The sequence below is a fragment of the Populus alba genome, chromosome 6 (assembly GCF_005239225.2).
Source record: "Populus alba chromosome 6, ASM523922v2, whole genome shotgun sequence".
NCBI lineage: Eukaryota > Viridiplantae > Streptophyta > Magnoliopsida > Malpighiales > Salicaceae > Populus > Populus alba.
This window is the reverse complement of record NC_133289.1, coordinates 1,309,512-1,324,500: the sequence shown is the minus strand read 5'-3', so window position 1 is coordinate 1,324,500 and position 14,989 is coordinate 1,309,512. Positions and strand designations below refer to the sequence as shown.

At 30.2% G+C, this 14,989-nt stretch overlaps 1 protein-coding gene across 1 annotated transcript; it reads left to right on the top strand.

The window, feature by feature from the left end:
• Positions 1-333: 333 nt before the first annotated feature.
• On the top strand, positions 334-4,235 carry LOC118052855 (uncharacterized). The gene is made up of 3 exons (XM_035063923.2): positions 334-387; positions 1,592-1,644; positions 2,016-4,235. Exon 3 carries the CDS (start codon positions 2,026-2,028, stop codon positions 4,036-4,038), a length of 2,013 nt encoding a protein of 670 aa, XP_034919814.1. The 5' UTR covers positions 334-387; positions 1,592-1,644; positions 2,016-2,025; the 3' UTR covers positions 4,039-4,235.
• The last annotated feature ends 10,754 nt before the right edge of the window (positions 4,236-14,989 follow it).

Sequence of the window (14,989 nt, the reverse complement as noted above, 5' to 3'; positions counted from 1 at the left end):
TTCTAAGGAGGGGAAGAAATTTATGATCTCTTTTTAGAAGATTAACAACCATGAAATATATGTATATGCGTGTATTTGATAGTGCTAGCTGATCAACATTGATGAATTTAGCTTGACATAAGAAAAAGTCTTTTATTCTTTCTTTTTTTTCCTGTTCAAGAATAAGCTTTTATTTCAGTTGAAAGAATTTATAGTCGTGAATCGCATCTTTAAAGAACAGGAAGCTTACCGAAGTTTTAACTTGTGATGAAAGTAAAATATTTATTCCATTTTTTCTTATAAATAACAACCTATGATTTCAGTGATTTGAATAAAACACAATTTGGTGGCACAGCAAGTGAAGCAAAACTCAGGTTGCTCGTCGAGTCCTCCAGCATTATTCTTCAGGTACGTTGAGATGTGAGTGAATGTGTCTATCTACTATTTCTTTTATTTTATATTTGTACTTGTCAAAGGAGATGACAGCTGAAACCAAATTTATGACGGGAAAATAAATGGTGGTTTAATATTTAGGTGGCACATTCTGTTATCTAATCCAGAGAATTATTGAATTATATATTGAGCATAATAAAGGGAGCTCGCGCAGGAAATTTGTGAGTTTATTTATTTATTTATTTTCTGCATAATCATCGAAAGAGGAAATTTGTGAGTGATTCATGTTAATTTGAAATTCATGTTGGCTTGTTATCTGAATTACCACTTAGTAGATTGTTATGTAATTACTATCATTATCATTTTCTTCAATGTTTCTTTAGTTCAAGGTTATTCTGTTATCTAGAAGCTGTGCTAAGAATGTTTTTTGTTTATCATTATTATTATTATTATTATTTTGGTTGTTGGCACTTGTTCTAATCGAAGGAAATCAAACTAACAGGGGCATCCATAAGGTGTTCGAAACTGTTTGAAGAAACCTAAATTTGATTCACTTAAATACAATAGGATGGCACTATATATCACATGATATATGTAATTTAATACCGAAATAATAATGTTAATTACTAAATTATTTATTATGAGTAAAATAATTTAATTAAATATTTTAATGATAATTAATTTTTTAAAGGTAATAATTGGAAGCACTAAATGCTTATAGGATTTTCTTGAATCCTAGTAAATATATTATGAATTACTTTTCATATATAATTAATGTTTTTGTAGTTTTAATGTGTTTTACTTAGTTAAATTGTTGAGAAATATAATATGTTAAAGAATTCATTTAATTTAAAAACTTAAATTTTTATATGAAATCTCAATATATGATTTATATTATTCTATAACATTTATTTTCAAGTGAAAGTTTTTTTTATAGCATTTTTTATTACATAATTTTTAATGTTTTATTTTGTTTTAGAAATGTTGTTATATAAGTAAGTTTTCTATTAATTCATCTGATTACTATATTTATTTATCTCATGTTCTTATTAGCAATAACAATTGCTCAATTTCTTACACTTTTCTTATGGTTTTGGCTTGAGTTTTTTTTCCTGTTCAAGAATAAGCTTTGATTTTAGTTGTAAGTACTTGTATTCATGACGTGCATCTTGCTATAGCAGCTAGCTTACCTGAATAAAACACAATTTGGTGGCCACAGGAATTGAAGGAAAACTCAAATTGCTCGCCGAGTCCTCAAGCATTATTCTTCAGGTACGTTGAGATGTGAGTTAAAAGTATCTATCTTCCATTTCTTTTGTTAAATATTTATTCTTTTCATAGGAGAAGAGAGCTGAAACTAAATCATGATGGGATAATAAATCGTGGTATAACATATAGGTAGCACATTTTGGTAATTAATCCTGATAATTTGATTTGTTGAGCAAAATTGAGGGAGCTCGGGAAGGAAATTTGTGAGTGATTCATGTTTTAAATTTATGCTGGGTTTTTTTTTTTAATCTGAATTACTTGAATTATAATCACCGCGTAAATTGTTATGTGATTACTAGCATTTTCTTTGATGTGCCTTTAGTTGTGCTGAATATGCTTTTTTTTGTTGTTGTTGGCACCTGGTCTAATTGAAGGAAATCAAACATGGGCATTCATAAGGTGTCTGAAACTGTTGAAAGACTATGGAACGGATGGGAGCTTCGCATGGTGATGTTGCTCAGTCTCTTTCTTCAAATTTTTCTTATAATCTTTGGGCGTAGACGAAAGCATACAGCAGGATTCTGGTTCGGAACTCTTGTTTGGTTAGCATACTTGTCAGCAGATTGGGTGGCAACATTTTCATTGGGTATCTTGGCTCAAAAGCTTGGAGATTCAGAAACGAATTGTATAAATTCAAATCGAGGATTGATCCCGGCATTTTGGGCACCGGTCCTCCTTATGCACCTCGGTGGCCCGGACACTATCACCGCATATTCAATGGAAGACAACGAATTGTGGTTAAGACATCTGTTGATGCTAGTAAGCCAAGTTGCTGTGGCTTTTTATGCATTTTCGAGGTCATGGTGGAGTAAGGATCCACTGTTATTTGTAGCCATTCCCATCTTTGTTGCTGGAATTATTAAGTATGGAGAAAGGAATTGGGTTCTGAGGTCAGCAAGCTCGGAGCAGTTCAGGAGTTCAGTATATAATGAGATGAATGAACTACATCGCCAATTTGATAAATTTTCAAACTCTGACTTCTTTGAAATGACTGATGAACGACTCATTGAAGAACTAGGCTGGAGTGACATAATACCTGAGGCTAAACTTCTCCGTGAGGCGGATTTGTTCTTTCAAATGTTCAGGGTACTATTTGCTGATCTTGTTCTTGCAGATTCTAATCATTTGGCTACTCATATTATCCTAAGAAAAAAGACCGCAGTGGAAGCCTTCAAATTAATTGAAGTTGAGATGGGATTTATGTACGATGTGCTTTATACGAAGATGGCGAGGGTTTGTTCGTCACGCATCATTTTCCGTGCTATCAGCTTCTTATGCTCTGTTTCTGCACTACTTGCCTTCTCACTAGGTATGTCCAGAAACAACCATGCCTATTTAACAACTGAAATAACTATATCATACCTCTTGTTGTACGGAGCCATCGTTATTGAGATTTATTCAGTTGTTTTGCTTCTTTTCTCTGACTGGACTCTGCTTTGGCTTAGTGGGCAAAGGAAGCCATTGTTCAATTTTGTGTATCGAACTATTTGGTCTTCACGATTCCTGCCATTTCTTCACAATGACAGAAGGTGGGCAAGATCAATGGCACAACACAACCTGATAAAATCTCAGTTAAGTAAAGGCAAATTGACCAGCATTTCTCTTAAGAAGCTGCTAGGAAAAAGCCACATTCATAGTTGGGAGGAAGTGGGTGCTGATTTGAAAGAATTGATCTTCCAACAACTCTTAGATAAACGTACAAGATATAGTTTACGGATGCGCAGTCATGATCCTGGAAGGAATGATTTACATGAGATATTATCAGAGAGAGGTGATCAGGTGATTGGAAGAGAGGGATGCCTTGAAAAAATTGGTGGGAGTGTGAAATCTTCAGATTTTAATGAGAGCCTCCTTACATGGCACATTGCTACTGATATTTGTTACCATGATGATGTCCGAAAAAAAGTTGTAGATTCCAATAATGTTCACCCTGACTGCAAAATGAGCATATCGTTATCTAATTACATGGTGTATCTTCTGTGTGATTACCCGGTTTTGCTACCTAAAGGGATCGGTAAAGAAAGGTACGCCCAAACCTGCCGCGATGTCTCCAGATTCTCTAAAGTTTTAAGCGGAATCATCTCGGGTCAAAATGATACATGGGGTACCCATGATACTGATTGGGACCTTGAACGTTACACGAGCGATGTGTCGGTGCTGCGCGCTGGTTTCGGTCTTGCCAATTCATTGCAGTCACTTGAGACACAGGATGGTTGGGAAAATAAACGAAAGTGGGAGATGATAAGCCAGGTTTGGGTGGAAATGTTAACGTACGCTGCAAGTCATTGTGGATGGAAAGAGCATGCTCAAGCACTTCCACGAGGTGGGGAGTTACTCACTCATGTTTGCCTTCTCATGGCTCATCTTGGCCTCAGTGAGCAATGCTTAACCACTTGATGCTGCCCGCCCGGAAAGTCCATTAAATCTTGTTTTAAGTTGCAGTCATTTTTATTTTCCTCCTCCGTCTTTGACTTCTAGACTAGATTAAGTTTGGGGTTCTTATTTTAATTATCAGCATGTTATTTGGTTTTGAGTGTGCAAGTGTGTGACTTTGTTTTCTCTTAATAATGTTGTTTTAAGAATCAATTTTAATATATATTTTGGTGTGTGATATATATATATATATCATTTGGTCTCACCTAACAGCTTAAACTATTGTGTTGAATTGATTTTTTGACATGAAATTAGAGTCATAATAATCAAACGGTCACGAATTTGAATCTCATCACTCTAATTCTCTCTTTTAATTAAAATTTAACTAATAGCATAAGATAATATGGACATGTGCAAGTTTTAAGCTCCAAATGCTTTTTTTTAGGAGATATGTTAAAGAATAATATAAATTATATCTTGAATTATTGTGCTTCAACTTCTAGAATTTAGCCTCCAACTCTTGAAAACTAGAACAACGACTTATTGGCATCAAGATAAATTATTGTTATTCATTATTACACGTAAGATTTTTGGAGCAATTGAAATCCAAATGTGAATTACATGCTTCATTGTTCATGTGACCGTAGACATAATTTTGAGCACTTGAAATTAAACAAACACACATGTATAAATATATGATTTTATTAAATATATGACCAGGTACAATCTCTATCTAAAGTATTCTTTTTAATTTGTGAAATCAAGTTAAGAGATTTGTGCTTTGCAAGAACTCAAAGTTAGGTGTGTATTGCGAAGCTAGATTCGGTGATTTGATGTTTTGAAGAGTACTTTTGATTTGTCTTCAAGGTGTTGTTAAAGAACTCTTATGGAACATTTGAGCTTGATTCAACAAAGTTTCGTTCTTTATAGACTTCAAGCATATAGATGAAGGAGGCTTGAGAACTTTTAAGAGAGCTTTCTTACTTGAAGAGAGAGCTTCCTTATTTGAGAAGATAAAGAGAGGGTGAAGCTTAGAAAAACGATACTGGTTCGGTCCAAACTGGAACACTATTCAGTTATTGGATCATAACTGGAGCTGTAGAACTTGGATTTAGGTATGCTGTATATGGATGAAAAGCTAAGACATAGGCTTAAAACATTCATGGAAGTGCAAGACCCAATTCTGCTGTTTAGAAGTCCAAATCTTAGCAATAATGGAGAAGTCAGAATCTGTCCTGCAGCCTAGACACTGTTCAGTGTTCAAACCATATCTTGAGTTTTAGAAGTTCAAATGACCTCAATTTTTTTTGTTGGAAAGCTGAGACAATTTCCTAGAACTTTCATGATTTAAGTCTGTTCAAATGCTGACGTTAGCAATGACGTTTTGTTTAGACAAGAAGATAAGGACTGTCACCAAGTCAAGATGTGGCTACCCACTCAACAATTAGTCATTAAATCAATAGTTCCAAATTTTAGCCTATAAAAGAAGGCATTTGCCATGCATTTAGGTATTGGTGTTCAGATCAAGATCATGCTCTTACTCTATTTCTTTGTATTTTATAATGTTCAAGTTTTATTTTATGTTATATTAATATTTTATTTATGCTTTTCATTTACTTTCCTTTACTTATATAATTGTGTTCTTATCTTGTTTATTTATGTTTCTTTCTTTCATTATGTTTAGCTAAATTTATTATGTCAAGGTGAAAAGATTACACTAATGGTGTAAAAATAAGTATAATATAAACTCAACATAGACTTTAATGCTTGATACTAACATGTTTTATAATTATTATCTAGCTCACTCTTAATACATTGCTTGTTAAATGGTTAATCTAGATTTGTGTCGAACAACCATTGGTAAAATAAATACTTGGCACTTTCATAGCTCAACTGTATGGTATAACCGACACTTGTGCTATGAAAGGAATTTGATTTGTTGTTAATATAAGTTATCACCATGAATACCTAATAATATTTACAAGTATTGGCATTACTCAAATAATTAAGATAATTAATGTAATCATGTTAATAATTTATAATCTGAATGAAACCTCCTTTGTGTGTGGTTTCCAGTTGAATAATAAGAGTTTATACTATATTTGTTTGAAATACCATTAGTGGATCCTCTAACATTGACATTTGTTTTTATCATTGTTTAATCCTCACATTAATCTTACATCTTAAAGTCCTCTTTGTTGTTGTTGTTGTTGTTGTTGTTGTTATTTATAATTTATATAGTTAACCTCTCTGTGGTTCAACCTTGGTCTTGTCTGGTTATTTATTACTTCGACACTCCTGCACTTGGGAGAAGACATCAATATTTTGGTCATGTCAATTTGTATAGATGTTAGTTGAAAATATATAGCTGTTAAATTTCTATAGATGTTAGGTTGTATATAAGATTTTTCAATGAAGTCAATTGGTTTTTGGTTATTGTCAATATTTACAGGTTTGAAAACTATAGGTAGTCTTTAATATATGGGAGGTGCTACCAATTTTTTTTTTAAATAATCGAATTTAATTATGTAATTATTCATATAAATTTGTGTAAATGCGTAGAATGAAATCAACAGCTCGTCGTCAGCATACGGTCGCAGCTAGTTCTTCTACCAGCGAGAATAACTTATCCTTAGGTGCTGATCAAGAAGAGGCACTTGCACCCACTTGTGATGCTGCCTCTTCTAGCGCGGTTTCATAGCACAGAGGCGGTGTGCCTTCACAGCGGGGTCAATTCACTTGCAAGTACCAAGCACATTGAAAGGATGGCCTTTCAATGTAAGTTTGTTTCAGTTTTAGTTTTTTTTTTATATATACTTATGACATAATTTATGAACAACTAATTAATATTTTATTAATTTTATTTAATTTTAGGTTCACAAACATTGAGGCTGCCCGGACAATAATATTTGCGTTTAAATCATCGATGAAGATTCTATTATTTCAATGGAGTCAGTTTTCCAAACATCCTGAGTGGAGACTTAATATCGATGCATTGTTTCGATGATTTTTAGGTAGGTGTTAACTTCTAATTTTCAGCTTATTTTTAATAAATTATTTTTATAATTTTTTTTTATCTTATACTATTTTTATTTTAAATGAATTATTTATACACAACACAAATTTGAGTGGGATAGCACGCACGATAATGTTGCGAAGAGGGTATGAGAGAATCATGCGGCAACTAGGTAACATCGAAACTACTATAATTTTTTGTTTTAAATTCTAATTTGTTACTATGAAAGTAGATTGCATGATTTGGAGGCTGGAAAAACATGGTGCATTGGCGGGAATTCAAATTGACATACATCCCAAGGGATATATGGATGCAATATATTGAGCACGTGACGTATGAGCGGTTCACACGATGCTCAAAATCCGGTGCTGACAACCGGAACCAACAAATTCATGGTTTGGTGACCACGCACACTAGTGATTTCATTCCATTCAGTGCACATGCGAAGCGGATTGTAAGATTAATTTAAATGAAATATATCGTTAATTAATTTGTTGTTGCTTATAAATATATTTAACTTGCAACATTTTTTTTCTTACAGGCTACGTCTCTTGGACGTAAGCCGAGCCTAATAGAGCTTTTTGTAGAGACACACGTGCGGAGTCAAGATCGCCAAAAAAGGATGCAACAGTTCATGGACAACCATGCTCAATACTTCATGATATGTTTGTTCAATCATTTTATTTCGTAAGTTATTATTTTCTTGAATTCAATATGATGATTTTTTTAAAAAAAATTAAGAGATCTATAATAGCTGGTTGAGTGTGAGATATAGGGACAATCCTTCGACCTATCCTAATTTCGATCCGGATTTGTGGATGGAGGTAGGATCATCTGGTGGACCTGATAAAGATCAGGTCTATGGGCTCTCCAACATTATGACAGAAAACTTGCAGGTGGCCCGTAGTATCTCAACCATTGAGAGCTCTCCATCAGTATTGAGCATCCAATCTGAGGAGTTCATGGCCTTGAAACAACAATATGATCGAGTCTCGACGGATTATGAACAACTCCGTCAAATGATCATGGACATTAGATCAAGGATGGATGAAGATACATGTGTGCCCTTTTTTTGGCGGTACGGTCTTGGGAACAACCAGCCTCCTCCTTCTCCTCTAGCTCCTCTGTTATTTTAGTTTAATTTTGTTTTTGAAACACATTAAATTTGTAATGAATATTTGGATGAATATTATTTAACATTATTTTTTATATTTAAAATTTAATACAATTTTATTTGGTTAATTAGTTTTTTTTTTTTTACTATTAATCAATAATTTTATGTTATTTATTTAAAAAAATTAAATTTTTTTAAATTAATACCGATGACATTACAGACGAAAATGGTCCGTCGGTATTTCACAGAGAGTTGCAAAAAATTTACTGTCAATGCCACATTCACCGATGGACGTTTCGTCAATGAGTTATCGTTGGAAATACAAACGAAATTATTCTATTTGTATTTTACAGAGAGTTGCAAAATATTTACTACCTAGGCCACAATCACTGACAGACTAGCCGTCGGTGAGTCACCTTTGGAAATACAAACGGATTATTTTTCAGTAAATTTCTAGCGAGATTTTTTTTTTGCGCGCTTTGTCCGTCTGTACAACTGTTGATTTAATTTTTTTACAGACAGAAGTAGCAACAAAAATGAAAATTACCAATGATTAATATTTTGAAAGACTATTTCCGTCGGTGATGTTGTCGGTAAAACTTTTACTGATGAATAGTGTGTCTTACACCAATGAAAATAAGTCATCCGTAAAATTGTTTAATGTTGTAGTGAATGCAATTTTTATGTTATCGTGCACAAAATTTTTATCATTTACAGTTGTAACTAGATAATTGTTAATTTTTTTAATATCAATAAAAATATTTAAGTATTATTAATATGTAATTTTAAAAAAATATTAATTTGATATTTTTTAAAACTAAAAATACTTTAAAACATATTTAACAACAATCTTGGAAATATATCCAAATTCCTAGAAAGAACAATGAAATGTTACTTTCTAAAAGTCTCATTCACATTTACTTATTAAATATCTAAACGATTTTTTCAGGTCACTATAAAATATTTTGTGCATCAAATATTCATCCATTTTTGGTGCATAAATGAATAGCTGTGTTGATCTAAACACTTTATTTAATATAAAACAATTCATTGATATTATTATTCTTATTATTATTATTAAAGTTTTAAATTAAACTAACCATGGTAATTGAAGAATTTTCTCCTCCATCCTTTATGTTCTTTTTAATCAAATTCATAATCTAAATTCATTTTCAAGCCGTAGTAGAAGTCTCCACAAAATTCATTTGATTTGTCTTTGGGAACAAATTATGAAGAATATAAAAGGTTTGAACAATCCAACTCATTTGATTTGTTTATTAATGCAATTTATCATGTTATTGTGCACGATGTTCTTTTTTATATAAAAAATAAAAAAACATTTTAAAAAAAAATATATTTTTTATTTAAGTTACTTAAAGGATAATTTAAATTTTTTTATAAAAAATAAAAAAAAATATAAAAAAAATTAATTACAATTTCTATTTAGATACTTCAGGGTAGTTTAAATAATTTTTTATATAAAAATAAAAATAATTGATAAAATAAATAAATTAGAATTGTTATTTAGGATACTTCAAGGGTAATTTAAATATTTTTTTAATAAAAAATAAAAACAATTTATAAAAAAAATTAATTAGGATTTCTAATTAGGATACTTCAATGGTAATTTAAATATTTTTTTAATAAAAAATAAAAACAATGTATAAAAAAAATTAATAAGGATTTCTATTTAGGATACTTTAAGGGTAGTTTAAATGTTTTTTCCATACAAAATAAAAACAATCTATAAAAAAATTAAGATTTCTGTTTAGGTTACTTTAAGGATATTTTAAATGATTTTTTTTATAAAAAATAAAAATAATTTATAAGAACATTAATTAGAATTTCTATTTAGGATACTTCAAAGGTAGTTCAAAGGTTTTTTTTTTTTTTTTAAATAAGGAAAATAAAAAAATAATTAAGATTTCTGTTTAGGATAGTTTTATGATAGTTTAAATGTTTTTGTTTTGTATAAAAAATAAAATAAAATTATAAAAAAAATTAATTAGGATTTATGTTAAGGATACTTCAAGAGTAGTTTAAATGTTTTTTTTTTTTTTTTTTTATAAAAATAATTAATTAACATTTCAGTTTAAGATATTTAAAGGGTATTTTAAATATATTTTTATAACAAATAAAAAGAATAATTAGGTTTAATTTCCACTAAGCCTAAATTTTTTAAAATTTATATCATTTAAAATATTTTTTATATTCTTAACTTTTTTTATATTCAGAAAAAAATATTATTAATTTATTTATAAAACAAAGACTAATATATTAATTTTTTATTAGAAGGCATGCATCCTTGCTTTATTTGGTTCCATGTAAAAGGTATATGTGCATCTACTGCTGATGGAGGATATAGAGTCATGATTGTTAAAATAATTAAGATTTAATATTAAAAAATTAACTAGAATTCTGAATAATTTATATATTATGTTAACCTAAATATATATAAAATGCATATATCCTACTTTTAATAAATTAATTTTAATAAATAAGTCAACGCAAATATTATTTAACAATGACTTAAAGGTCTTGGCTCATCAATGATTTCTTGTCTCATCTAATCGCGGCAAACTTGTCACAGAAAATTCACCATATCCCTTAATCTCAGGGTGAAGACTTGAGCATGACCCTTGTGTAGTTCAATTAGCTTTGTGAGATTTTTTTTTGGTTGTTGGCACCTGGTCTAATTGAAGGAAATCAAACATGCATGGGCATTCATAAGGTTTCTGAAACTGCTGAAAGACTATGGAACGGATGGGAGCTTCGCGCGGTGATGTTGCTCAGTCTCTTTCTTCAAAATTTTCTTATAATCTTTGGGTGTAGACGGAAGTATACAGCAGGATTCTGGCTCAAAAGCTTGGAGATTCAGAATGTTATTTGGTTTTATGTGTGCAAGTGTGTGACTTTGTTTTCTCTTAATAATGTTGTTTTAAGAATCAATTTTAATATATATTTTGGTGTGTGATATATATATATATATAATGGATAGTTGCTGGTGATAGAAGGGATGCCAAGCGATGAAGGATTAATTTGACCACCAAAGCAATGATGAATGGTTCGTTTTGGCTTCCTCTTCTATTGTGTATAAACATGTACATCATTTCTACAATTATGTAGGTATATGCTCAATTTCATACACTTCTCTCAAAGTTTAATTAGTTTGGAGCAAGAGAAAGTGATTTGCTCTTGTTTTGGATCTCTTCCTGCTCAAGAATAAGGTTTTATTCCAGCTTTAAGAGAATTGATAGTCCTGTAGGTGCATGAGGCTACAACAGGTAGCTTACATAAGTTTTAACAATGATTTATTCTATTTTTCTGATTATGATTTAGGGTCGTGGGAGTGGAAATTTAATTGGCCAAGATCACTGCATCCTTTAGAGGAGTTACAATATCAACAACTTCTTACATTGTTGCCATCAGTCAGGCTGAGTACAAGCAAGGAAGATTTAAAACGATGGGATCATTCCAGCGAATGACACTATACGGTTCAGTCTGGCAGCAATATCATTGACCTCCTGGATTTCCCAGGTTCTTTTGCTTTCACAACAATGTTATGGAAAGGTATTGCACCTCCAAAGATTGAGATGTTCTTATGGTTGGTTCTGCAAGAAAGGGTCTGTACAAGAATTTTCTTGCTGCTAAGGAATTTAATACACCCAAAGTCGAGCTTTGTGCCCTCTATGTCAACTTGAAACTGAGCATGTGCAACATTTATTCCTACCCTGTCAATGGAGTTCCGTATTCATCACTAAAATTCAACTATTATCCAAAAAAAGAACAAACTATGATTTCAGTGCTAGAGTATATATACAAAGTCATAATGTTACACCATGACTACGAATAAAACACAACTTGGTGGGACATAGTTGAAGCAGAACCCAGGTTGCTCGCAGGGCTCTCAAGCATTCCTCTTCAGGTTCTCTTCTTGTTGATCATCAAATTTTTATGATAATAGCTAAGGAATGATTATTAAATTGAAACTTCTTTTAGAATCCATGAAGTATATGTATTGGAAAAGGAAAACCAGTATCTTATCATTAATTCCATCAATTTTCTGATAAAAATTAACGAAAAGTATTGATTGATAAATTAGGCAATCTCAAGAAGTTGATTAATTGAGGTAAAATAAGGCTTTGATGATAAATCAAAGTAAAATCATTACAAAATAACTTTTCATACCTATATATATATATATATATATATATATATATATATATATATATATATATATATATATGAGTGTGTTTGTATGTGAGTGTTAAATTTTAAAAAGGAAGGGATTTCACTATTAGATTTCTTATATTTACCAACGGAATTTTCCGTTAGCATTTATACTATCATTCCGTTGGCAATTAATTTATCGACGGGATTATAGAGAGAAATACTTTGTCAATAAAATTCTCCTCGGTAATTTTTGGTCTATAAGTGAATATGACGATAATAAAAAAATATTTATTACTGATGAATTTATTAATAGGAAAAGCATGCCAAAAAAAATTTACCCGTTTTATTCCGTCAGTATTTCCCCTAGAAAGCTTGTTATATAACCAACAAAAATATTGTATGCAATTCCATCAGTGATTAAACAGTGTCACAATGACATTTGCAGAAATTATTTTCCAACTCTCTGAAATATATTAATGAACATAATATGCCGATAATTATTTAAAAATATATATTTTAAAAAATATATTTAACAGAACTAGAAAATAATTAAATTAATATAAATAAATACTCCATAATACTTAGGATTGCTTGGAAAAAAGAAGAAGAAAATCAACTCAAACAAATTTGTAACAAATAAATAACACAAAAAATAAAACAACAACAACAAATAAATATATCAACAAAAAATAATTTCCACTTAACCTGGAAAACCTATTTCAGAACCCATAATCTAGCAATAAATAAAAATAATTTAATTGAAAATCGAACAACAAAATTGAAAAAACAAAATTGATCTCCAGTGAAAAAAAAAATCATACAATAACATTCATACAATTATTAAGAACATAAAGATTTAAAAATAAAATAAAAAACAAGTATAATGCAAAAAAAGAAGAAAAAAAAATCTTACATTAATGTACTTGTGAGTGAAGCTGAGAAGAGAAAAGAAAAGAAAAATTCATAAAATATGTTAATTAAAAAAAAAAACTAAGAAGAGAAAAGAAAAGAGAAGAAGACATACATGAGTTTGGAGGAGAAGAGGAGTTGGGGAGATAAGAGAAGAGAAAGAAAGAAAGGGATGTTGGTGTTTTTTACATAAGGGGGAGAGAGAAAAAGAAGAAGAAGAAGAAGAGGTGTGTTTGTTGTGAAATAAGGGATTCTAGTATTTTTAATGAGGCATTTTACCGACAAATAATTAAATATTAATATTTTTAATTATTTCATCGGTGATTCCGTCTGTAATATTTAATTTAAATTTTCAATTGAATCAAAAATTTTCAGAAACCCCTTATATCACTAATGACTTTTCAATTCATCGGTAATTTAATCTATAAAGAACAATAATTAATAGTGCAATTAAGAAGTGAATAGTTCCAGAGCTTTGTAGAAAATACTAAGAGTGATCATTTTCGGTTCGATTCGGTTTTTACCCAAAAAATAACTAAACCGGAAAAAAAAAGAGATTCAAAACTGAACCAGAACCTACCCAAACCGGCCGGTTCTGGTCCAGTTTTTTATCCAAAAAACCGGATAAATCTATATGCATTTTGGGTTTTTTTTGGACTTTTAATAGGCTTTTTAATGGGCTTTGTAATGGGCTTCTAATGGATTTCTGTTGGGCTTATAATTAATTTTGCTATTGTCTTATTTTCTTTGAAGATTCCAAATATATTTAATTTTTTTACCCTTAAATATTCAATTGTATTAAATTATTATTATCAATCTTATGTTTATTAATTTTTTTGGCCATTGAATATTCATTTATATGAAATTATTAGTGTCAATCTTATGTTCAATATATTTTTTAACTTACTAATATTTTTCTACTTCCGAAAAGTTTAAATAAATAACACACACTCACAATCACACACCAATAAGTTACAATCCAAATTACAAAATACAAACCATTGCCTTCAAAGGGCTTAACAAAAAAACAACAAATAACATTATCATAAAACACTCCAAGCCACAAAAAATAAATCTTCATGTGCACATCATCTCAATAAAAAAGCACTTCAAGAGCATTGCACTTTAATTTATGAAATTCATAATCTAGAATTATAACATGATAAATTAAATTAGAAGATATAAAAATTAAAAAAAAATATTTATACCATACTTTTTCAATAAATGCATCACAATTCATAATCTAGATTATGAAATTCATAATCTAGAATTATAACATGATAAATTAAATTAGAAGATATAAAAAATTAAAAAAATATATTTATACCATACTTTTTCAATAAATGCATCACAATTTGTGAACTAATTATCATCCGTTGCTAAATGCAACTTTCCACCAAATTCTACAAAATAAAATATTAAACATGTTAGAATAAAAATGTGTTAATTAATAAATAATAAAATAAAAGGTGTAAGTTTTTAAAAAACATTATCTGATTCAAGGTTTTCGTAGGTTTCCAAATCATTCATCAAGGTTGTATTATCAGTTGAAATTGGACCATGATGCAACCAATTTTGACAACAAATAAGTGCTTGAACTGTTGTTGGAGATAGAGAACTTCGAAATTGGTCGAGTGTACAACCACTTGTGCTAAAGGCTGATTCGGAAGCCATTATGAATATAGAAATAGCAAGAACATGTTGTGCAACTTTCGAAAGTATCTTATATTTTGAAGCATTAATCTTCCACCAACCCAAAATAT